This window comes from Trichoderma harzianum (genome assembly GCF_003025095.1).
Source record: "Trichoderma harzianum CBS 226.95 unplaced genomic scaffold M431scaffold_2, whole genome shotgun sequence".
In the NCBI taxonomy this organism is placed as follows: domain Eukaryota; kingdom Fungi; phylum Ascomycota; class Sordariomycetes; order Hypocreales; family Hypocreaceae; genus Trichoderma; species Trichoderma harzianum.
The window spans coordinates 3,660,614-3,684,310 of NW_020209250.1; the positions used below are offsets into that span (position 1 = coordinate 3,660,614).

The following is a 23,697-nucleotide window of genomic DNA, read 5'->3' on the forward strand; positions in this document are numbered from 1 at the left end:
GTAGCAACGGCAAAGACGGCCCAGGGCGGGCGATGCAAAGGGAGATCTACGATGATTGGAACATTCGGGTTGGAAAACAGGTTGAGGGACGAAATCCTTGGATGGCTTACATTGATTTCCTTGCATGTGTGGGGGCCTGGCAAGCTGGACTCCGATTTACGAATTATGATGACTGATATTAATGAGTGCTTTTATGTTTTTTATATAATGGAAAGGTAGAGGACAAAAAAAACTGTGTGATTAATGCATGGCTTCAAGTAAATTCATCATTTTGCATATGGACTAAGACATTATCCTTTTCGTAGCCTTTGGTCAATCCAATCAAGAAAAGAACAACTACGCAATCTTTTCTTTCCACTCCCTGGCAAAAACTCCAGCATTCAAGATTTCCCCAAGTCTATGACATCATGACTTGTGTAAGCGGCATCCAACTGCATCAAGATCTCGGACACGTCCTTTTTTTGCTCCTCCCCCCTTGTTTTTTCGGCTCCCTAGTCTGAAACGTCACAGTGCGGCGGCCCGAGCACTTACACCCCCACTGCTGCATGGGAGCATGCAATGTGAAATAGTGGTGACGTCGTAGTGCGTCCCCCCTGGAGCGAATGGATTTTGATATCGTGATGTTTGAGGCGGGTTGCATGTACATATGCGTATGTATGTGGTATGTGAGTGGCCCCCTCTCCCATGTGTCTCATCGTGGTCCTCTCTTGTGAGGAGTGCATGTATGCGTGAAATCACAGTGGATGGCAGCGTGAGGAGGGGAGGGGAGTGAAATTAGACAAGACAGACAGATGTATCAGAGTATTAGACGGGGTTATTTTGTATTCTGCCCCCAAGAGTAACGGTGTAAATACAGCGACAGAAGGAATCGCGCACAACCCTCACGAAGCGCCGGACAAGTCGCCGCCTGTCTGCTTCCACTTCTGCGCCACGGCCATGATATTGGACAGCTTCTTGGCCTGCTGGTCGTCGGCCGGGAAGACGTAGTCAAAGTACTCCTCGTAGACGTCCTCGTTGTCGCCGCCGCTCTCATCCTGGACCCTTCTCCGGCGCTTGACCCTGCGCGGCATCTGCTTCTGCACGGCGTCCACGTCGGCGTCGGAGCCGTGCGTGCGTTCAAACGACAGCCAGGCGTTGAGCAGGCTGACGCGTTCTTCCTTGAGGTCCTTGTCGCGCATGCTCTTGTGGGCGCGCTCAAAGACCTTGCGGGCGCGGGCCTTTGCCTCATCGCTGACGGGCTGCTCCTCTTCCTGCTCCTCGTCGGCCTCGTCGTCTTCGGGGATGTTGATTTCGAAGTGGGCGTAGCTGATCCAGACCTTGACGTGGTCCGTCTTTTCAAGGAGTCGCTCGTACAGGTCGCGCGTCCGTTCGTACTCGCCCTCTTCTTCTTCAAAGTCGATGTAGGCCTTCCACAGCAGCTCTGGCATGTCCAGCTGGGGCTGGCTGACGGCCAGCTCGAAGATGGCCCTCGCACGATCGAGGTCGTCTAGGCCGCGTTCCAGCTCGGCAAACTTGATCCATGTCTGGCAGTTTGTCGAGTTGTACTGAACGTGCTTCTCGTATAGCTTCCGGCAGCGCACAAACTCAAAAAGCTTCCGCTCTAGATCGACATAGCCGTCGAACAGCTTGTCCTTGGGGCACATGCCAATCGCACGCCCCAGCAGCTTCCGAGCAGCCCCCAGGTCGCCCTGTCGAACCTCAAACTGCGCCGCAAGCAGCCATATCTTGGCAAACGTAAACTTGGTATGGGGTATCAGGTTTAGGCATGTAGTGTAAATCTGGCGGGCGCGCTCCACGTCCTGGCCCTCGAGCTCCTCCCACACCGCGTAGAATATCCACAGGTAAATGTATCGGCGCCAGTGCCGCTTCTCCTGGGTTGGCGGCACTTGGGCAATCGCTCGCTCGTAGACATCCCGAACACGGTCTGCATCCCTAGATGCCTCCTCCAGGCCGGCGTAGTCGAACCACGCATCATAGTTTTTAGGGTTCTCGCGCACCTGCTCTTCGTAAAACACCCGTCTCTTTGAGAGCACCACGTCTTCCACGCCGTCCTGGTCGCCAAATTGCTTTTCAAATGTCGTGTATGCCGAATGCAGCAGCCTTGATTTTGATCGGGGTAGGCGGTCAAGGGCGTATTTGTAGATGGCTCTCGCTCGCTCATATTCCTTGAGCTTGGATTCAAACCTAGCATAGGCAATGAATAGCTTCTCGTCGACAAAGTCATCGCCTAGAGTCTCAACCGCCGTTCCATAGACCTCGCGAACCAGATCGCTCGTTCCGTACTCTTCCTCAAACTTGGCCCATTTGATCCAGTTTCGGGGCTCAGGGTGGACCATGGTAAAGGTCTGGAAGATCTCGCGTGCCCGGTCAAACTCGCCATATCGCTTTTCCAGTTTGATGTACGCACTCCATGCCGCCTCATTTGGTCGCCATTGCATCCACCTATCAAAGACCTGTCGCGTTCCGGGGATGTTGCCCAGCATCTCCTCCATGTAGACGTATTTGTACCACATCTTGTCGACTCGGGGCAGCCGCGTGACTGCGCGGTCCAGCAGATTTCGGGCATGGTTGATGTTTCTCGACTTCATCTCAGCCTCGATGTACCGCGTCCACACTTGTACATCATTAGGATGGACATCGAGACAGCGTTCGAAGACGGATCGAGCGCGGGCAAACTCTTTCTGCTCCAGCTCCCACTGCGCGTACTGCAGCCAGTTGCTGAGCTTGACGCGATTCCGCCTGACATAGTCCTCAAACTCCTTTCGCTTCCGGCCCTGGTACTCGTGAAGCTCTTCGAGATCGGCGAATCGCTGCGTCGGTGCCTGGATCTGAACCTCCTGTCGGTCGACGGCCTCACGAAGCAGCTGCTCGGCACTGATCTGGATAGGCGCAGCGGCCTTGTTTTTGACCTTGGGAGGGCCACGCGACGACTCCATTGTGCCGGATAGCTTGTGCGACGCTTGATAAAGACGATTGTGTAGAAACCAAATCCGAAATTCGCTTCGATGAGCCGGAACGAGCTCTTGCGGCAGCCAGAGATTGCTCAACGAGCCCCAAGCAACTGACGAGGCTTTGAAATTTGGGAGAGGCGGAACAGACAGACGTGCTTGGAGTGTGTACAAAGTACTTAGCGGCGCCTTATCGCAACGATAAGCTTTTGGTTTGGTGTGATGGCGCACGGGCCACCTCCAAAGTTGCCTACTACTGCCTGTTGTTTCTCAGCCTCGCAGCTTCATTCAAATCAGAAAAAAAGAAGCCTAACAAAGCAATTTGTAATCCTGCAAGCTGCACATCACCCGATCGAAACAATTCTTTTTCTTTTACTTTTCTATTTCCAAAGATACAGCCGCGACTAGAGAGATAGACCTGTTCGCCAGCCAGTCGCCACCATGTCGACAGTCGCCGACGATCTGCTCAACGACTTTGGAAGCTCAGGAGACGAGGCAGATGAGCTGGACAACGAAGGTCTCGTACTCACAGAAAAGCCGGAGAAGACAGCAAATGGCGATCGCGATGCCATGGATGTGGACGATGACGACGACAATGAGGAGGCCTCGGAAGATGAAGGCGCGGCTGCCTTGAACGACATGGAGGATGCAGAAGCAACCAAGGCAAAGGTCGAGAAGATGCAGCTGGGTGCCGTCAAAGATGTCCGCAGCGTGGCCAGTCTGATGCAGACGCTGGAACCTATCCTCGAGGTTAGTAAATCCCTTCCCTTTGCCCCAAATCCTCTTTGGATGGCTTGTTTACATCGTTTTCGAGATGAGCAATTAGCCCTGACGTGTTGGCTCGACTCCTACAGAAAATCACATATTACCAGTCGCAACCGACGGCGCAGCAAACCAGCGTTGGCAACATCGAAGATCACCCCGAGTATCACCTTTTGACGCAATCCAACAGCCTATCAACCATGATCGATGGCGAAGTCGCGCTTGTACACAAGTTCATTCGCGATCATTACTCGACTCGTTTTCCCGAATTAGAACGCCTCGTTACGACTCCTTTGGAATATGCCAAGGTGGTGGCCATCATTGGAAACGGTCCCATGGACTCTGAGAATATCAAAGTGCTTCAGACTTCGACAGACAACCCTCTTGGTGTCGGGCTAAAGGCTGTCCTTGACGGACCCTCTCTCATGATTGTTACTGTGGAAGCCACCACCTCGAAAGGACATGAAATGGTGGCCGAGGAGCTACAACGAGTACGACAGGCCTGCGAAATGATGATTGCCCTGCACAGAGCGAAGCAGACTCTCACAGAATACGTGCAATCACGAATGAACATTTTCGCACCCAACTTGACGATCCTCATCGGCTCACTCACGGCTGCACAACTTCTGAATGCTGCGGGCGGTCTGACGGGTTTGTCCAAGACACCAGCATGCAACATTCCCTCCTGGGGTTCCAAGAAACGACAAGCCGGCCTGGCTACTAACATCGGCATCCGTCAGCAAGGCTATCTCTACAACTCTGAGATTATTCGGGGTATTCCCAACGACCTGAAGAAGCAAGCGATGAGAATCGTGGCAGCCAAACTCGTTTTGGCCGCACGAGTTGATCGTATCCACTCCAGCGCCGACGGCTCAACAGGAGAGCAACTGAAATCTGCCTGTCTGGAAAGGCTAGAGAAGCTTACCGAGCCCCCGCCAAACAAGGGACAGCGAGCGCTTCCTGTACCTGACGACAAGCCCGCCCGAAAGCGAGGTGGTCGCCGGGCCAGGAAGGCCAAGGAGGCGCTAGCCATGACGGAGCTGCGCAAGGCCCAAAACCGCATGGCATTTGGCAAGGAAGAGAAGGAAGTCGGCTACGGCACGGGCGAAGGCACGGTGGGCATGGGCATGATTGGCCAGTCTAACGACGGACGTATTCGCGGCATGCAAGTCGATCAGCGCACGCGGGCCAAACTTGGCGTCAAGAACAAGGGCTGGGGCGGCGCCAGCACACTTGGCGGAGGCACGGCATCATCCATCGGAGGTTTTGGCATGGCTCCCGGCATGGACCTACGCGGAAAGGGGCTCCGGACATCAGGCGTGGGAAGCACCGTCGGCTCTGCGACCGGTACTCAGTCATCACTAGCTTTCACTCCCGTCCAAGGTCTGGAGCTGGTCGATCCCAAGGTGCGCGCCGAGCTCAGCCGGAAGCGCAAAGCAGAAGAAGACAAGTGGTTCAAGGGCGGCAGCTTCACGCAGGTCGGCAACGGCGGAGGAGGTGGCTTCAAAGTCCCGGACCTGCCGGCGTCGAAGCGGGTCGACACCGGAGCTTCAAAGATGGGCCCGCCTCCGGTGCCGAACCGAAAATGAGGACCTACCCGGTAGGAAAAGGGGGATTCAGATGCTTTTGACTTTTATTCTATTGCGTATTGATGGTTGTTCACCACGGTATTGGAAAGTGGTGCTATTTTATCTAGGCGTTTAAACTACCAAGGCTTGCTCAAAGAATGTGTGTGTGTATATAGAAATACTACTACCAAATGCCATCCTCTAAACGGAAGGGCATATGCAGATTGATTGAAGTACACCAAAAACGCATCTCTGCTGTTCCTTACCTATAAAGTCCAAGCCGTAGAAGATTAGAACATTCTTCTCACGCCAATCTTTCTCCTCACCTAGGCGGCGATCAATGTCGTGCCAAAACGATGATCAAAAAAGATGTACATGCACGATTTCAATCGAAATCAGATTCCCATGTGGCTGACACGCTCTTCCTTATTCGATGCCCGACTGATGCTCGAACTGCTTGTTTAGGGGGGAGCTACACTTTTACATCATGCAAAGTTAGGCTAAACGGCTTGAGCAGGTATAAGCTGCCAGGGACGAGGATCCCGTTCTTTTTTCGTTTTATTTTTTTGTGAAATGTGACGGACGGGATGCGATTATTGACGGGAATNGGGGGGGGGGGGGGGGGGGGGGGGGGGCGTGTGTGAATTGACGATGATTTGCGCTGTGATGGGCATTTTTAGGTTACATTTGGGTTTTGGGTGATTTGGGAGAGATGGACATGATTTACATGTTCGTACAGGTATGTACATATCACAGATGACAGGTGACAGGTGTTGTTCAGTCACAAAAAAGTTAAAAATCGAAAAAGGCTGCCTGTCACATCGTAATGTGATATCAAGGATCAGAAAAAAGCAAAACCGATGAAAACTGGATGGATGTCGTAAAGACTCACAGGGATGTAGAAACTGTGGCTGGCTGCTTCATCATGGGAACAAATGTATCTCCATGTACCCAAAGACTTGGGAAAAAAAAGAGAGACAGAGAGAATACGACGTTGCGAGCTGAACCAGGTTATTGTATCATTCCTCATCCAGCCCCCCATGTGCTGGAATTTTTGTCCTTGACCTGCATGTTGCGTGTTCGTATGTCCGTATGTACAACGCAATTGCGCGCAGGTTGGAATGGAGGCAACAATATCGAAAAAGAAAAAAAGGGTGCCAAAGGTGCTTGCTTTCGTATGTTACAGCAGGGAAATCCAGCAACCAGATGTGCTCTATGCGGATACGAAATGGAAAATCCTCCGTAAGAGGGGGTGTGTGTGGTGTGTGACTACCTGACCTTTTTTTTTTTTTTCTTCCCAGTCACAAGGGGGCTACTGGGAAATCCCAGATCTCGATGAGCAAAGACAGGGCCGGAGATCAATGTCCCGTGGGCAACGAGTCGAATTTTCATGGGTACAGTTACTGCTCCCCTTTTCTCTTACCTTGTAGAAACAAGTACAGGTCAAGTATTGAGTGCCAAGGACATGATGCGCGGGACGGGACTCTGTAGTGAGACTTTGTGATCTGACCCCGTTGGAACATCCTTTTATTGGAATAGGGCAATACCAGCTACCGCACTGGCGGCGCCGGGAAGATGCACGTCAACTGCCAGGGGGCCCAAACATCGTGACTAACGGAGAGTTGGTGTTGTTGGCTGTGCAGTTGGAAATAACAGCCGGGAACAAGGGGAAATAGTAAGGGGTATTCCGTAGAAAACCAGCAATAAAGCGACAAAAAGTTAAAAGAAATAAAAAGGAGTACGCTTAATGCACAGTATCAATGGGCCTAGGGGAGAGACAAATCTCCCTTTGGCCAGTCAAAAAAGCTCTTTAATCAAATTCGCAGAAAGAACCCACGGGGACATAGTCCAGCAGTTGATGCCCAAAAGTGGAATGCCATGAAAAAGGAGCATCTGGATCTCGATCTCCTCCCGATTCACAGCGTCCGTCACGATTCCTCATCATGAAAAGGATTCAGCGCAAAGACCAGGGAATGCAACAGAAACACGGTCCCAGCGCAGAATCATTGTTGAGCCCCCCTTGGACAAGCCACCTATCGAGCTTCGTAAAAGTTGCCACCTGTGGCTGCAAAAGGTACGAAAGGAGCAATGATCAACAATGGAAGTCTTCATAGTCGCACGCCGCTGGGGATCGAGGGACCATCAAGCAAAAGCAAAGCAAAGGTACACGCCTTGTCCACAATATTGCATGCAGCAGCTGCGTTTTGGAGTAGGACAGAATACGGAGTACTCCGAAGCTACTTTGTTGCTTTTCCAAGGTCATGACATCCTTGGATCTTTAAAGACATGGGCATGCAATGCAAGCACGTCCAAATTCTAAACTTGACATTGCGCCAGTGGCAAAAGGACCCCGACAAAGTCCCAATCACAGCGACGACGATTATAGTCTTGAGCGACTTTTTTTTTTTTTTTTTTTTTTTTTTTTTGGTCCCTTAAAAAAAAACAGGATACCGTGGGAAAGAGAAAAAAGCGCAGCAGTCATCGATCGATTTCTTGAAAATGTCCATTGGGGAAAGGGGGTGTAGGGGAGAAAATCACTTGTCTTATCCGGCCAGAGAAAGATGGTGCTGTCGATCACAGACAGGGTTGACGTCGAGTTGACAGGAGAATTGGGCTTGCAGCTTGGTCGTCACTCCGTATGCTCGTACGTCATGTCCAATGGTCGTCGCGCCAGTCTGTTGGGGTCGCAAAACTGGCACTGCAGCTTGCGCATGGAGCATCGTATCTGCTACTGCGAAGCGAAAAGCTTCAGTTTCGTATCAACAACGTTTGCGTCGGGCATCTCATCTCGTAGCTTTTCGAGGGCTGACACAGTCGCATGCGGCCAAACAAGCGGCTCCGTTGTGTCTTGCCCCCGTCCAGCTGGTCCTTGTCTTGTATCGTACCTGTGGCATTCGCTAGCTAGCCCGGCCCTCGTACAAGTCATGTCTGGTGCTGTACTCGTACTCCGTACTGTACACACTCCGTACCATCGCATCCCAGCATCCCAGCCTGGTCAAGCTTTTTGCCTCATGGCCATGTGGGGTCAGGCGGAGTCCCAGGGTTTGGGTCTGGGGAGACGGTCGAGCGGCTTCTTCTCGCATGGCCGCCCGGATTCAACGATCCCTCCGCAAAAGTCGAGATCCTCGGTGCCATGTGCGTGGAGAGCAAACGGGGGAATTCAGCGATCGACAGAGCCTGCTGGTTAGTCAAGACGTCATCAGCAAAGGGGTTCACTTGTGTTTTTTTCTTTTTCTTTTCTTTTTCTTCGTCTGTTCCCTCGCTGGCTGGCATCCCCTTGTAGCTGTGGCTGCCCCCGTGGCCTCCCGAGACTTTTTCTTCTCTGGTCAAATTCTCTTTTGCCTGCTATCCATGTGCCTGACAAGCCTGAACTCTGCGGGCGGAGCTAAACTGCTGTTGACGCGCGGGGAATGCATCAGTAGAGCGCCGTGATTTGTTTATCCAAAAGCTAAAGCTTGTAGTACTCGTAAGAAATGGCAGAGGCGGCCCCCGTCAGCAACGCAAAGGCCCTAATGCACGAAAAGGCTAACCCGGCCCGGGGATTGAAAGGGGATAAACAGAGGGCGGCCATTCGCTACCATTTGTTCGTTGGGATGCCTCTTCCCTCTTCACACGAGCTCGGGGGATGGTGAGGGAGGGCACGAGAGTTTGGAAGCGCATCCGAGAGGACCCAGCTCAGGGCCTACTGTAGACCAACCCAACTAACCACAAGATGCCGAGCGCAGACAAATCGCTGCTCCGAGTTTCGAGCCATTCTAGAAAGGGCGAATACGCAGCGAACTGCTTGGTTCTGGACCTGCATTTGTGCTTGGCGATGCAGAATTTTGCTGAGGTGGACAAAAGGTAAAACAGCGTCTAACCGAGCCGAAAGCTGTGCTTGATGCCCTGATGCTGTGGTACATGAGCTCAACTGTGATGCGCTGAACAGTACCGTACTGTACTTACATGCTCTGGTACGTGTACTCGTAGTCCCTGTAACTACAGTAGAGTCTACAGTAGAGGCACTCGTTTGGCGATGCAGCCACAAGCTAGCCCCGGGCTGGCAATGATCGCCTTTGACTCTCTTATCTTCCCCCTCTCTTTTACACGTACTCGTACCTTTCGCCGGGCTCCCTTTGCTCGTCATTGTATTGCTTGTTTCTCACTGGATGTCTCCTTGTGTTTGGGTTATATTAGCCACTGGTGTTTATTGCAGCATCTCGCCTCTTCATTTCTTGATTTCCGCTTTCCACGCAATGACGGCGCGATACTTTGTTGTTGCGCAAAAACAAGAATTGTCAGCTTCTTGTGTGCGTCCAATTTCTTGTAAGCCTCCCCAAGCCAGGCACTAGGTTAGGTACTGTTGCTCTGTGTGTGCTGCTTCTCCAACTGCGGAAACTCGGGACTTGTTCTCTGGCTTCTGGCTCCCCTGCTCTGCCCTGGGATGGATGCTAAAAGTATCGCCGCTCCAAAACTCCACCCCCTCATCAGCCACACTCGCCCAAAAGCCGGCTTTGTAAGAACCACAAAGCAAACAACAAGCTCCAAAACAACAACAAGAAACAACCCCCAATATTGCTATCCAGGTGCCGCGCTTTAGCTTTTGCCTGGCAGCTGTACGAGTACTGTCAGTAGTAAACAACAAGACGCTAATTTGCCTCCTGTACGTGGCATCCGCGCCACTGGCCTGTATCCCTTGGTAAAACGGCTATTCTATGCCGGCTGGTTGCAGATTGCTTCGGTCACCATTCTCTCATTGCCCTTCTCGCCTTCTCGTGATATTCGTGATATAATCTCAACCTTGTCTCGGACAACCCTCCGTGGCCTATCATGGCTCCGGAACAGTGGTTAACGCTTGCTTGGTGCAAAGCCCGGTGCGAGCCTCCGGTGCAAAGCCACTGGAGATAAACCTTACGCTGCTGGACCCGGAGACGTCCTTCCGCATCAGTAAATGAGGCGTCACTAACAACCTGAACTGCTTGGCCCTACGGAGTCAAAGGAGTCCAGTACTCCGCGTACTCCGTACTAATTCTCAAACCTGTCAGCCCTTGGGTGCATTCATACAGATAGTGCTTGGGCTGTTGGGCAGAGCACAGCGGCAGGACCCTGATTGCTCCTAAAAATAAATTGAATGAACAGACATGTTGGGCGTATCGACAGCTTGCTCATACGTTCAATCATACGGACATGCGTAGGCAAGACCCCTTGGATCGCCCGCGTCAGCCCAAGTTCTGATTTTCCCATGCGGGCAGGTCAACGAACAGTGCAGACAGCGAGAGATGCACTCATGCACTGCAACTCTAGGGCGCAGCAGAAGCGACCACGAACGCTGAAGAGGGAGAGGGGCAAATCCGGCACCCACGAAAAGCGCATGCTCGTTGCAAGAATTGCATCTTTGCCCCTCTCGACGGATCTAGGGCATTAGCGCACGGATGCGCGTTGCGAAGGCCAGTGGAAGAGTGGAAGGGGGGCCAAAGTACGTGAAAGTACTGCCCATGTTGTGCGCTGGGTTGTCGACGCAGTTCGCCATGTACCGCCGCCGCCATCGTCAAGTACCTGCCCGCGCGGTGTTTTCTGGATTCTGCGCCGCCGTGTGATTGGTTTGCGCCGCAACAAGAGAGTTGTGGCTAGGCCGCTCTGGCTTACTCGTGCCCGTGCATGTGGTTGCACTCCAGATGTTGTCCGCAGACAAAAGAAGAAGCAACACCGGGCACGGCGGAGTACCAAATCCTCTTAGAGGCGGCACAGGCAGCATACCCTTGAAGTTGGAACGGAACATTGCTGAGGACCGGCCAGGAGAGATGTTGCTGTATGTAGGTACTCGTACCGTCCTTGCACAGGCATGGCGGGGTGGTGCTGCGGCCGTTCCCACAAGCAACCTTCACCTTCAGTGCTAGGAACCGTCTCCGGACGTCCCAGGAGATCCGCAGCCATGCAGCCAGCGCTCGACAGTAGCTCGATCTCTCCAATAATTGGCCATGGCCGTGCTGTCTCCGTTGCATGCGAACGACCCTGGATAAGGCGCTAGCGCTTTTCCCTGCCCTTGCGCTGGTCTGTGGTCCCCCGTTGCAGTACTGGCATGTAGCGACTGAGTCGTGTTAGCCCAGCTTCGGCACATGAACCGGGTTTAGAATACTTGCCAGTACTTGTAAGCTCTGCAAGTTAAGGGCCCTTGGAGACCCCTCAAGACCCTTGTCCCTTGGGCTCCTCCCAGGACCCGTCTTTTCTTCCATTTGACCTCAGCCGGCTGTCACTGCACCCATGCTTGAGCAAGTCGAAAGGGATCCGAGCTGTGGGTGTGGCGTCGAGGGCCAGTTGCTCCAGTTCCAGTTGCTCCAGTCCCCTGTGGGATCCTTTAGGGCTTTTTCCACAGTCACGATGACGACACCATGAGGTCAAAGTGGCCGAGTTGAGGCCCTTTTTCGAGATGCGCATTTCTGCCAGAAATCACCGGGTTTGCGAATTATGCATGCCCTGTCTGTGATTTGAATATCCGCGGCACAACTGCCTGATTGCAAAGTGCTGTCTCGTTTCCGCCGGCGTAGCTGTGATTTGATGTTTGATGCACGAAAACTTTCTTTCCCATGGCGCTATGCAAAAGTTGGAGCAAGGCTGGCTGCTAGCACACTCGCTGGGGAGACAAGAGCTGAAGCTAGCCTTGGCGTCTACTCGTACTTTGTAAGCGCGGCCACCCAGGTCTGGGGTACTTTGCCCCGTCTTTAAACTTGCTTTTTGCACCCAACCCGATGCTTACCTGCTGATAGTGGTGCGCTCACTAGTCCATATGTACCTGCAATCTGTAATCTGTGTTAATGCGTCGAGTCTTATCGGCAGCTCGCTGACCTTGTACCTCACAGTACTCGACAGTTGCTGTCAAACATGTCGAGATGAATTCAAGGCTCCATAAATGGAACCCCCCTTTTTTCTTTTTCCTCTTCCCACTGCAAAATAAACCTCTCGTGTCTCTCTTGTTCTTCCAAAAGGAGAATTGCACCGAAGATGGAGCGGCGCTGTTTCTTGGTCTGATGGGACACCCAATACGCTTGATGGGGCCCAGGGTCGGAGAGTGGAAAGTCGAGGTTGACGTGACCCTCGGCTTACCGTGACGTCAACCATTCACCGCGAAACGCTGCGTTCCTTGTACCTAGTATGAACACAAGGGCCCTGTGATCCACCATGGTGTCGTAAAGTGCCTGCAATCGAGATTTCGCTGCTGAGGGTCCTCCCAACTCCGGACATGCCTGTAGTACAAGTGCAAAAGCCAAGAACGTGTGTTTCGTGCCTTGACCAGCCCTCCACTCACAGCCCTTGGTCGAACGCCAGAAGAGAAGAGAAGAAGGGTGAAGAAGGGGAAAAGAGGGCCCCCAATTGGGAGCAGAGCGGCCCACCGTGATACCTTTGGTTTAGTATTGGATTGGATTCATCGTTTGAGGGTGCTAGAGGCCCCGAGTGATGTGACGGCGCAAAAGTATCGTGGCTGAAGCGCGCGCAGTTAGATGCTTGTCTTATCTTGCGCTCAGCAAAAGCGAAGTGCGGTGCGGAAATAGAGAAAAGCCCGGCCGAGGATAAGGAAAGAGAAAACAAGAGGGAGATAATATAAAAAAAAATCAAAAATAGATTAAACGAAATCGACAAGAAGCGAGACGAAAGAGAGACGGTTCACCAAACCCCTTCGCCGTGCAGCGTGGAGCAGTACTTTGGCACATCCGCCGCCTGCTTTGAGTCGCAGACACACAGACACACACGTTCCGCGCTTGTGCTCAGCGTAACCCCAAGGCGCTAAAGAGGCAGGATCTTCACCGGCTGCACCTCGACAGCCAAGCGAGACAGAGGCGGACGGTGGCGCATGCACGTGTGGTCGGGCCAAGCAACGGAGATGGAGATGTGAGAAAAGAAGGGAGAAATGAGAAAAGATGAAAGAAAACGCCCGTATTGAGCCCTCCGGTTCGCAGTGCAAGAGAGGTACTTGAACCCTTCCTTCCTGTAGTAAGCTGCATGCTTTGCGCAGAGTGAGAGCGATAGACCCTCAAGTCGGTACATGCTTGCGGTACCTGCGGTACTTGCAGCCTGGAGTTGAGGGTACAAGGCCTCGAGTAAGCGTGCGCGTTCAAGCCACACGAGGCGTGCCCACGGTACCGGCGACTGCTCCAAAAGATACAAGCCGGTACGCCAGGGTGACTGCATCCCCTCCCCTCTTCTCCCCTCCAGCGACTCCACACACCCCTCCAGCCTGGGCCCCGCTTCCCCCCTGCCGGACCCTGGTTCCCTGCCCGGCTAACAAGCTGTGGCTGCTGTGGCCCTACAGTACTTGCCCTACTACAGCCCGCTAGAGCCTCTAGGGGAACCCCTGTCGCCGCAGCTCCAGCGCCCGAAGCTGCTCCCCATGCAGCTTGCAGGGCAAAGCTCGCGCCGGGAAAGTTTTGGCTTGGGCTTGGCCTGGTTTTTTTTTTTTTTTTTTTTTTCCTAATACTCCTGCTATGACAGAAGTGACCATTTTTTATGGCTCTTGGGCTGCGAGCAGTCCTGTACATACATGTACCTTGGTCCCTGGGGCCACGCAAGGTACGTACAGTACAGTACAGTACAGTACCTGTCTGCATGTACATCCCCCATCCAAGTCCAGCGCAGAGATTACGGAGCAAAGTGGGAAGTGGACTTTGTCACTCGATCCTCGATCGATGGGATGGATGTTCCCGTTGCGCCTCTCCGGCTTTGACAAAAACTCCATCGCTCCCTCTTGCGCCCTTCTTTTCTCCCACCTTCTCCGATCTCTTCGTCACTTATTACTCGGCAGTGCTGCCCTCCTTCTTATCTCGCCTTTACCTTTTACCCTTTTCCCTTTACCTCCTCTCACCTACTATACCTTTACATCTCTACTACCTTACATACTTCTCCTTCTCCCTACTATATCTTGCTCAAGCGCAACAAGCATCTTCGCCTGACATCATTGTTGTCCAGCAAGCGTCGTCTCTTCGTCGCCTCGTCTCTCGTTTGATAGCACCGGCAGCAGCAATTCGTGCATACAAAGTCGGCGCCATCTGAGATTGGCCTGATCTCGACCCTGCTGATACTTATACGTCTATACCACACCCCATCGGAGGAAAAGATTAGCGCGCGACACACAGCTACCTACCACCTGTGTGCTATCTGCCTCGGCTCTATTCTGAAGAAATCAAGAAGTAAAAAAGCAATAAAAACAGCAACAAGAGCAAGAAAAAGAAGCATTTGCAACTGCGCATATCCAAACCGGGATCAGAATCACCATTTGCGCCGCTTCTGACCAATTCGCATGACTCCGCCGTCCCTCTTTCCTCATTGCGACTCCTGCAGCACCAACGGCTCCTGCCCTCCGTCTTAAACGACATTAAGCGAAGCTTCGACAAAAGCTGCCACCTGCTGTACCTTTTTCGACTTTTGGAATTCATTTTCCATTTCCTTTTCTTTTCTCTTTTCCCCCCTCTCCCCATCTCTCATACAACGCGCATCTTTCTCTCAAGAATCAGACAGTGGTTCTTGAAGAGCGCTATTCTGCAGCTTACTGAAACGTCAAGTTGGAGAGAAGCATTTCCAGAGCGGAAACTCCGGAGCTCTACAGCTTTCCTGTCTAGAGAGCTCAATTTCTCTGCGCACAACACAAAAACGCAGACAACACGCACCACCGAATTATTTCTTCACCCAATTCGAACCGGCACATCGCCAATATTTTGTCGCAATGCACGCTCGTGACGCCGCAGGCCGCAGGGTCTCACTCCTCAACGAGGATGACTTCAGCAACACCGTCGACACTTCCTCTTACTACCACTCCGTGCATCCTCAGCCTCCTTCTCGCAGCGACTCGTCCTCACCAAACACACCCGCGCTCCTGAGATCAGACTCGTTTGATTCTCAGCTTAGCGATGTCATTTCGCCCTTGACGCCTCCGGGTGATTACAACTACGGAATGATGCGCGCTCCCAACTACGTCTTCGGGCACGAGTACGCTGAGGGCCCTCCCGCTAAGCGCACTGCCTATGGGGCTCTCAGTCCCTCTGCCTCCGGCGAAGAGGACAGCTCCGCTGCGTCTTGTGTTCCCGAGCGCCCCGTTAAGCGGTATCCCTGCCGCTACCGTGAGATTCATGGATGCGAAAAGACCTTCACCACCTCTGGGCACGCTTCGCGCCATTCCAAGATCCACACAGCTGAAAAGGCGGTTCACTGCCAATTCCCGGGATGTCACAAGAAGTTCACCAGAGCAGACAACATGAAGCAGCATCTGGAAACTCACTTCAAGGACAAGTCGCGAAGCTCATCGGGCACCCAGCGATCTAGCAAAACCTCGTTGGCTTCCAATGCGCGACGCAGCTCAACTTCATCCAGCCGAAGCCGCTCCTCCACCACAGGGCCTGACTCTTTTGTTTTCTGGGACTCCAGCGAGCTTCACCAGAAGCAGAGCCTCTTGCCGACGTCCCCGCTTACACAGCCGACCGGCAATGCGGGCGAGTGGGATACCAACATGAGCAGTTTTGATCTCCCATTGCTGAACCGTCCCTCCGCAGTTGGCCGCACCCCCAGTGGCCTCGACACGTTGGCCATGGCCATAGCGTGCCAGGAAGGCCGGATGGCATTGTGAGGAGAAGTAAAAAACTCTGCTGCACCTCTTTCATCTCCCCTCGCTTCATTTACCCCTCCACCCTTGGACAAACTTGTCAGCAAATCCACTTAGGCACAGCCTGGGCGTTGCGGTTACATTACATGGAATACCGGAGAGCGAAAAAACAACACAAGAAGAAAGAATCCACAAAAAAAAAGAAGCAGACAAGAACAGAGTAATTTTTAATGCCCCGCCAACCAGCGACGACAAAAAATAAGAATGGAATTCGGATACCGCCGATTTATACTACAAATCTGCGGCAGGGGAACATACACACTCGGTACATATACGATCAGGGGCGGAGAACTTATACACTGGCGGCTGCCCCTGCGGGATGTCAAATGGCGTTTGGATGCGATTTGCTTTTAGGCATCGCCATTTATCATGATTTTTCTTCTTTTTCAATTTTTCATTTTCATTTTCTCTTTACTTCACGTCTTTTCCTTTATTTGTCCTGACATTACCAGCCGTTGGCAATGCAGAGACACATTCTATACAAGGTGGCAAGATACACGAATGGCGCCTTGGTTGACTTAGCTTCATTGTTCCTTTCCTTTATTTCCTTGTCTAGGTACTCGGTTTTCTTTTGTCAGGGTACTGTTTTACACGCTTCTTGATATCCCATGCTTTCATGCACGCCTCGATGATTGATGAATCTTTTCGAAGATGGCGGTTGGAGGGGGATGCTTCATCTTATCGCATGGCGTTCGGCGGTATTTTCCCCTTAGATGAGATGCGCGCATGGGGAAAAAAAAATCGAGATGCGTGTGTTAATGGCTACATGTATATACAAATGGCAGCTCTTCTGAGCTGGGGATGGGATGGAACTCAATTGATACCACTTTGTTGATTTTGATAACTCTTTGATTTCTCTTTTGCATTGGTGATGGGTCTATGCAGTATAAAAGGACTTGTAGCAGCACTCTGCGAGGTTAATACCAGGCATGAATGGATTGTGTACATGAAGCCGGCCCGATGCATTGAGGCCCAGTCACGTTTCCCGAGTCCAGAGTGCATATGAGTATCTGCATGCATGTGTAAGCTTGGTTAATACCCATATGGGAATGGACTGTGAGTTTTTTTCTTTTCCCGTTTCTATCTTCTTTTTCTGTCTCTTCCCCCCTTGTCCCGTCTTCCCATCCATTATCCACTTCACTTTTTTTTTTTTTTTATCGTCGGAGTTGCCCGATTTTTGCTCGCCTTCGGCCTTTGGGTAGCCAGCCACAGGTATGCGTCTTGGGCTTGGCGGCATGGGCACGGACGATACCGATTCAGCTGGCTGCAGATTAAAAAGTTTTTTCTCTCCCTCTCTTTCGCCATTTTTGTGAAGCCCGGGGTGTTATTAACTCCGCTTTTCGGGGCTCTGGGGAAGTAAACGGGGGAGAAACGGGGGAGAAGGAGGCGAGATTGTTGTATGTGTGTGTGTGTGTGTCTATAAGCTATTTCTTGTGCGGGGGGTTTTGGGCTTGTGGTGTTGAAGAGGCGCTTGAAGGGGGATATATTCAAGGTGAGAATAGAAGAGTGTTTTTTTTTTTTTTCCTTTTATTTTTTATTTATTTCTTTTTGTTTCTTGTGAGTGTTTGATTTGTGGAGAGTATTATGCTAAGATTTCTGTGTTTGGGGGTTGCTGTAAGGTGAGGTGGAAGTATATACCCTAGACATCAACAACACTGCGAGGAGGAATTGTCATAACTGTCAATTAATGAACATCATTTGATGGGAATGTTGCTGGTATCTGTTTGACAGAATGTAAATGTGAGCATACCACTTCATGAGAGTTGTTTGATCATGGTAAAGAAAGAAAGTGTACGTGAAAATCCGCAGAAGCGAGACCTAGTTGTTTTCATACCCTCATCAGTTCTCGTCCTCCTATCAAAATCCATCAACAACTACTGGATCCTATTCAGACCCTAAAGTAACCTATCTCACATAGAGTTTATAAACGCGGCGTTACAATTGATTATGATTGATAAATATTTTCGACCTCGTAACCTATAACCCTCAATGTAAATACCCTTGCTGAATCCTAAACCTGCCCAAAGACAACATGGCCTGCAACAAAGATGCCGATCTCACCCAAGCACATCTCGTGGACACTCATAAAGTCATCAAAATTTACAATATATATTCTACATACACACATCTACCATCTAAATAACCGCGCTTTATACCCTCTCCCCTTTTACGTCCAAAGTGCTTCAATCTCCGTACACGCTCTAGCCATCTCAAATTGTTCATCCGTCTGACACACGAGGACCTTATGTTTGGAATCCTTGCTGTTCAGCTCACGAACAGTTTTATCTCCCGCTCCCTCAGCATTATTGAGCCCCTCGTCAATGGCGAAACCCAGGCAGCCAGCTTGCTCAACCACAGCGCTGCGAAGACGGGCACTCCTCTCTCCGATTCCTCCCGCAAATACAATCGCGTCCACATCACCCTTAAGCGAGACGTAGTAGCTCCCAACGAAACCGCAGATGCGGTCTACAAATAGATCGAAAGCCAGGCGGTGCTGGGGTTCGTCCGAGGCGGCGATGACGCCGAAATTGGTGGTGCCTGTCAGGGATTTCCAGCCACTCTCCTTGTTGAGAATCTCCTCAGCCGTGGAAATGTGGAGCTTCTCTGTCGACGCCGGAGAAAGCTTGCCTACATCGCTGGCGTAGTGAAAGACTAAGCTGTTTATTGGTCATGCTTGTTAGCTCCATGGACAGGGTTGAAGACTGGAATATAAAACCGAAATGCAAAGATTGGCTCACCTAGGATCTACGCTTCCACTGCGAGTCGCGCCAGGAAGCCCGGCCAACGGCGTCAATCCCATGCTCGTGTCCCAGCTCTTGCCATTTTTAATCGCACAGGCACTGGCGCCGCTGCCGAGATGCAGAGCAATAATGTTGAGTTGATCACGGCTCTTGCCGAGGAAGTCGGCCACGGACCTTGAGATGAAGGCGTAGCTGATGCCGTGGAAGCCGTACTTGCGCAGCCGGTTCTTCTTGGCTATTGTTTGGTCGATTGGGTATGTGGAAATGTGCGGCGGTATGGTAGAGTGAAACTGCGAGTCAAAGCAGGCAACGTTGGTTGCGTCGGGGAGTTGCTTCATGCACGAGTCGACAATCGTCAGCGCAGCGCCGTTGTGCAGGGGCGCGAGGTCGCTGAGGGCTTCCAGATGGTGATATGTGTCTGGGGTGATGACCTGGGACGAGCCGTAATCGCCTCCGTGGACAATGCGGTGGCAAGCGATGGCCACGTCCGATTTCGAGCTGATTTCTTTCAATTCAGCATCATCCACCAGCGTCTTGAGCAGCAAGGCAAAGGCATCATCTTGGCTGTTGACGGCAGTGTCCACGTTTTGGTCCTTGATAACGGTCTCGCCACCTCGCGAATATTTCAGCTGAGCTGGCGGAGCCGTAAGACCGTTTACTTGAGCTTCAGCAATCTGGCGCGGCGCTGTTCCCTGGTCGGCCAGATAGACTGAGATTTTGACGGAGCTGGAGCCAGCGTTGATGGCGAGAATGACGCCCATGGCAGGGGGAGTGGAATCGTAAAAAAAGTAATTTGTGATTTTGAGCTGGAAATTGGGGGCACTGCCCGACAAGGCCCGTCTGCCCTTGCGTTGTGTGTTTGTGTATAGATGTGTAGACTTGGGACGCCAGTGTCTCTCAACAGCTCCGGAACTTAGCCCTTGCGCCGCCTTTTAATTGAATTGTCTTCCTCTTCAACTCCCCTCGCAATCTGCACAAGGAAAAAAAATGGAAAAAATGGGAAGAGAATGTCGGTCGATGAGCTGCAGAAACGTGTGAGGTTGCTCATGACGCTCATGACGACACTGGAGATATCGATGGCCTGATGATCGCGGGAAGTTTTGGTGGTGTGGTGGGGGGAGCCAATAATAGACGCTTCTCATGCCACGCCATGCATATTAGCAGAGGTGACGTCCTCAATTCAGCCGGACCTGGTGTGGCGCTCCGGCTGACAAAAAGAGAAGACAACCCGAAGCCCTTGATGGGGGTCCCTGATGGGGGTTGGGAAGAAATTGGGGAATCAAGAGGAAAAAGAACGATTGATGAGACTTCTTCCCTGGAGGCACGCATGGCCCGTAACGATTGCTGAGCCAAATGCAGCTTGATCCAAGGCGTACTATTTGCGTCACATATGCCGACCAGGCAAAAAAACGCAACTTAATACGAGCTTGAAGAGGGCTTCCGGCTCAGCCAGTATCGGCATCTCGACCGGGCTGGATTTCCGGCGAGGGCAGCTCGAAGTGATTGGGAGGAAACGGGACGCCGTTGAATTCACGGTCGGAGCTGTGGGCAAAGGCCCAGGTTTCGATGAACCGTTTGTAGTCTGCAAATGCCCCACGTTAGAATGTTTGCCTTTCCACACAGCACAACACCGATTTTCTGTAACTTTGAGATCTCTCTCTCTCTCTCTCCTCTTACCTCGCTTATGTGTAAACTGAATGGAAAGGTAGCGAATATCTAGGGTGGTGGTTGCATATGAAGGGCCTAGCTCGGGACTGGCGGCGCTGGCCTGGCCGGCGGACCGGACCCTTTGGCGAATGCGAAAGGTTCGACGCGATGAGGTTTCGTCGGGCACGCTCCCTCGGCGGCCGTGGACGTTGAGGCGGAGGGTTTTGGCGCGGTCATCTCGGTTTCGGAGCTCGCCGTCGAAGTGGTGAATGTCATACTCGCGGTACTGGTTGTCCGTCTTGTTGGCCAAGACGCTCAGCGAGTGGAAGGTGGTGTATCGGTCCCTCCAAAGCTTGAGCCTCTGAATGGCACCGATGCCCTTGACCTTGCCGAAGCTGTCGGTGCGGCTCTGCAGGTTGGACCAAACAACGTCGACGTCGTAAAAGTCTACCAGGTCCTTTCGTCGTAGGTCGCCCTGGAACTGGATGGAAGCTTCGACAGTGGTGAACTCGTACCGGACCTGGATGTACTGATCATGAATGCAGATGCCCTCGCCGGAGGTGTACCTGATGCGATGAGGCTCGTTGAAGGACAGGAAGCGTTCCATGTCGGGCGGGTCGTTAAATTGGCGATGCCGTGAGTGGAGGGTGTGAGGATGGACATCGGACGGTATGTCTGAGGGTACTTGACATGAAGATGATGAGCCAGGGACAACATAGTGAAGTGACGCGATGACGCAGCAACACATGGGACATTGGACAGATGAAGATGATGACGGCTTCTGCTTAGCACTTACAAAAATGTTCGAGCAGCTCGCTCTGGTAGCTGCACTGCCAGCGGATACGTCGCTGCTCAGACCCCACCACCTCCCAGGGTCCCAGATACACAGTTCGCTCATCGGGCGTGTCTTGAAATAGGGTTCTATCGAAGAGAAAAAAAAGACAGGCATTGTCAGATCAGACGGGACTTTGCAACGGAGCACCATAAAAGGCCGGGGGCATCACGGAAGAAGCTCATCGTACATTGTGGCAGTGTAGCCCGGAGGCCCGAGGTCGAGAGGCCGGAGCGAGGCGGCGGGCACAACGGACTCGCTGGTGGAAGTGGCTGATATCGTGGAGATTTCCGACGTCTGCGTCCAGGTCGAATCTACGGGACTCACATAGGAGCGGCTGTACGTGGGCGGGCGGCCGAGAGACGACGAGGTGAAGGAGGAGCCAGACGAGGACGAGGCAGCCATGCTGTGCTGAAGCTGAGCTGAAGCGGAAGAAGATGGGCAGCCGGGAGGCGCTCAGAAGTCACCGAAGACGACTATCCGCGGGCTGGGGCGTCGTTGGAGAAGCTATCATGACACTGGCCGCACAAGGAGGAGAAGCTGGCGGCACGGCACGGCTTACGGAGCCGTCACGGGCTGGGTCTGGACAAGTCTGAGGAATCGTTGTCGCCATGCCCCAGCTGCAGAGGGGGGGAAAGGAGATCAAGATTTGCTGAGGGCGGTGGATTGGGGGGAGTGGGAGGACAGGAAGAGGATTTCGGGATCGAAGAAGCAAAAAGAATGGACATGAAGCATGTTGCTAGGAGTCTCTCGGCTGCATAATGCTCTGCTACTACTGCTACTACTAACTGCTACCTATCGTACGCACTGCTAAAGGGCTGCTACGAACTAGTCCCACGTCCTGCTGCAGGTGGATAAGACAAGGTTCAAGCTACTAAAAACTCTTAGTCCAGATATTACCGTCTGGCAGATTTGCTGGCGAGTTGCTCTCGCAGTTGTTACGAGGACTACGGAGTAGAACTAAAAAAAAGATGAGAAAAGTCCGGGTCTTCTTGTCTTGTCTCTATCATCGCGGGGTTCCGTTCCAGTGCAGCTCGAGACAAGTTCTGCACGGCCTGTCTAAGACAATCCATCAGATCAGCCTGGCAGGCAGGCAGTAATATCTAATATTACCCAGTTGTCGTAGTAGTACAGGGAGTACACGCATGTACTGCAAATATTTGGGGGAAGCTCTCTTCCTCTGCTCTCTTAGGACAGCAACCCCCCCCCTGGCCCGGTCCACTACAATGCAGAGCACCCGTTTGGTAGAGCCGGGCTGCAAACCCAATGCACGAGTTTCTTGAGTGAACCGCAAAAAGGGTGGTGACAGTGCATGGCCTTGTACTGGGTACATCCAGCTCGCAATTCCGCTGCTCGGTTGGTTTGTCGTCCAGGCTCTGGTGCAGCTGCGGATTCGGTACGACGACAGCGCGCATGGAAGACGTTCCGGCTGGGCGCTCCGCTGGTACCGGATACTTACTTGGCCGGCGTGGCATCATGGACAGGCATGCGAGGCGTCTGTCTGATGTGTGATGAGGCGTCTAGCTGCGGGTTGGCGCGATGCCGCACAAGAACAAGCAGCACCTTGCACGAGTCTCTGCTAGCCTAGCGATGCCAACAAACTGCACTGGTAAAGAAAAAACTGGCACCCCGTGGCCGTGTCTTTGCGATTTGATGCTCACAAACTGCTAGTTCGCTTCGTCTCTTCTCGGAAGAGGCTCAGGACCCGCTCCACTGGAAGCGAAGATAGCGTGCACGGGGAGCCATCCGGCCGCCTGATTGGCCAGTGAGCCGCCGCCATGCCGTCCAGAAAGCTGCACCTTTGGGCCGGGCTCTCGGAAAGGCTCTGCCCACAGTACCGAAAGTCTCCAGCACCTTATCTTCAGCGATGGGCATTGGCGTAGCAGCAAGATGCCACGGCTGAAAATAAATAAGTAAAAACACAGGGCGTCGGCCAATCAGGGCGGGCTGCTGGTGGCTCTAGGTTGCAGCGGCTGGGCACGGCTGTCTGTCTGGGGGTTGGCTGTTTTGTTTTTCAGCTGCCTCCAGTCAATACTGCCGTGTATACGGAGTTTGGCTCCGAAGTATATAGTATATGTACGGGTACAGCAACAATGCGATGCCATGCGATGCGACGTCTGTGTGTTCCAGGCCCATCAATAACGTGCTCAACCTTTCAGACCCCCCCCAGCAAAGGCCTAGAAGCGGCCATCAGATGCCAAGCTGCCCGCGAGTACTAGCGCAACAGTGACCGTCGCCGGGCTGTTAATTGCCACTGCTGGCTTCACGCACAACGCCTTAGCGGCTGGCGGCTTCGCACCGTTAAGCCGGTACCGACAGCCACCGCTGGCCACCCCCCACATGTCTTCAGGAACCGTCTCCAGCGCCGGCCACCACGTGCTCTCCCTGACACCTCTGGCCGGTCCTCGTTTTTTTTGCGTGAGACTTGCATCTCGATTTGCCCCGTGGGTGACTTGGCTTGACTTGGCTTTTCGGTTTCGATGCCATGCCAATCGGTACGAGTGAGTGCGTGGTCTCGTAGTTCCGGTACGGAGGATGAGCGAGGCCGTTTGCCGAGCCCCCGCCCTTGTATGTG

General features: G+C 52.6%; 8 protein-coding genes across 8 annotated transcripts; 4 read left to right on the plus strand and 4 right to left on the minus strand.

Annotated features, from left to right (window-relative positions):
- Positions 1–881: 881 nt before the first annotated feature.
- Positions 882–2,936, minus strand: M431DRAFT_74986 (hypothetical protein; the record flags this gene model as incomplete). Its single annotated transcript, XM_024922292.1, has 1 exon — positions 882–2,936. One exon carries the CDS (start codon positions 2,934–2,936, stop codon positions 882–884), a length of 2,055 nt encoding a protein of 684 aa, XP_024779445.1.
- Positions 2,937–3,389: 453 nt separating this feature from the next.
- M431DRAFT_75105 (hypothetical protein) lies at positions 3,390–5,299 on the plus strand (the record flags this gene model as incomplete). Its single annotated transcript, XM_024922306.1, has 2 exons — positions 3,390–3,698; positions 3,803–5,299. The coding sequence occupies 2 exons, from the start codon at positions 3,390–3,392 to the stop codon at positions 5,297–5,299; spliced, it is 1,806 nt and encodes a 601-aa protein (XP_024779446.1).
- Positions 5,300–7,714: 2,415 nt separating this feature from the next.
- On the plus strand, positions 7,715–8,609 carry M431DRAFT_314519 (hypothetical protein). The gene has a single exon (XM_024914250.1). The coding sequence runs from the start codon at positions 7,840–7,842 to the stop codon at positions 8,464–8,466; it is 627 nt and encodes a 208-aa protein (XP_024779447.1). The 5' UTR covers positions 7,715–7,839; the 3' UTR covers positions 8,467–8,609.
- Positions 8,610–14,357: 5,748 nt separating this feature from the next.
- Positions 14,358–14,847, minus strand: M431DRAFT_314570 (hypothetical protein). The gene has a single exon (XM_024914252.1). It carries the CDS (start codon positions 14,722–14,724, stop codon positions 14,416–14,418), a length of 309 nt encoding a protein of 102 aa, XP_024779448.1. The 5' UTR covers positions 14,725–14,847; the 3' UTR covers positions 14,358–14,415.
- Positions 14,848–14,969: 122 nt separating this feature from the next.
- M431DRAFT_76531 (hypothetical protein) lies at positions 14,970–15,866 on the plus strand (the record flags this gene model as incomplete). The annotated part of the gene is made up of 2 exons (XM_024922474.1): positions 14,970–15,232; positions 15,308–15,866. The coding sequence occupies 2 exons, from the start codon at positions 14,970–14,972 to the stop codon at positions 15,864–15,866; spliced, it is 822 nt and encodes a 273-aa protein (XP_024779449.1).
- Positions 15,867–15,969: 103 nt separating this feature from the next.
- Positions 15,970–16,432, plus strand: M431DRAFT_314565 (hypothetical protein). The gene has a single exon (XM_024914251.1). The coding sequence runs from the start codon at positions 16,073–16,075 to the stop codon at positions 16,343–16,345; it is 273 nt and encodes a 90-aa protein (XP_024779450.1). The 5' UTR covers positions 15,970–16,072; the 3' UTR covers positions 16,346–16,432.
- A 1,637-nt stretch (positions 16,433–18,069) lies between these two features.
- Positions 18,070–19,404, minus strand: M431DRAFT_76601 (hypothetical protein; the record flags this gene model as incomplete). Its single annotated transcript, XM_024922478.1, has 2 exons — positions 18,070–18,559; positions 18,641–19,404. 2 exons carry the CDS (start codon positions 19,402–19,404, stop codon positions 18,070–18,072), a joined length of 1,254 nt encoding a protein of 417 aa, XP_024779451.1.
- Positions 19,405–20,088: 684 nt separating this feature from the next.
- M431DRAFT_491386 (hypothetical protein) lies at positions 20,089–21,527 on the minus strand (the record flags this gene model as incomplete). Its single annotated transcript, XM_024916903.1, has 4 exons — positions 20,089–20,225; positions 20,399–20,974; positions 21,087–21,197; positions 21,446–21,527. 4 exons carry the CDS (start codon positions 21,525–21,527, stop codon positions 20,089–20,091), a joined length of 906 nt encoding a protein of 301 aa, XP_024779452.1.
- Between the last annotated feature and the right edge of the window lie 2,170 nt (positions 21,528–23,697).

Excerpts from the sequence above, each read along its gene's own strand:
- M431DRAFT_314570 (XM_024914252.1), bottom strand. The coding sequence starts at position 14,724 with ATGGGGAGAGGGGGGAAAAGAGAAAAGAAAAGGAAATGGAAAATGAAT.
- M431DRAFT_314519 (XM_024914250.1), top strand. The coding sequence starts at position 7,840 with ATGGTGCTGTCGATCACAGACAGGGTTGACGTCGAGTTGACAGGAGAA.
- M431DRAFT_314565 (XM_024914251.1), top strand. The coding sequence starts at position 16,073 with ATGCCCCGCCAACCAGCGACGACAAAAAATAAGAATGGAATTCGGATA.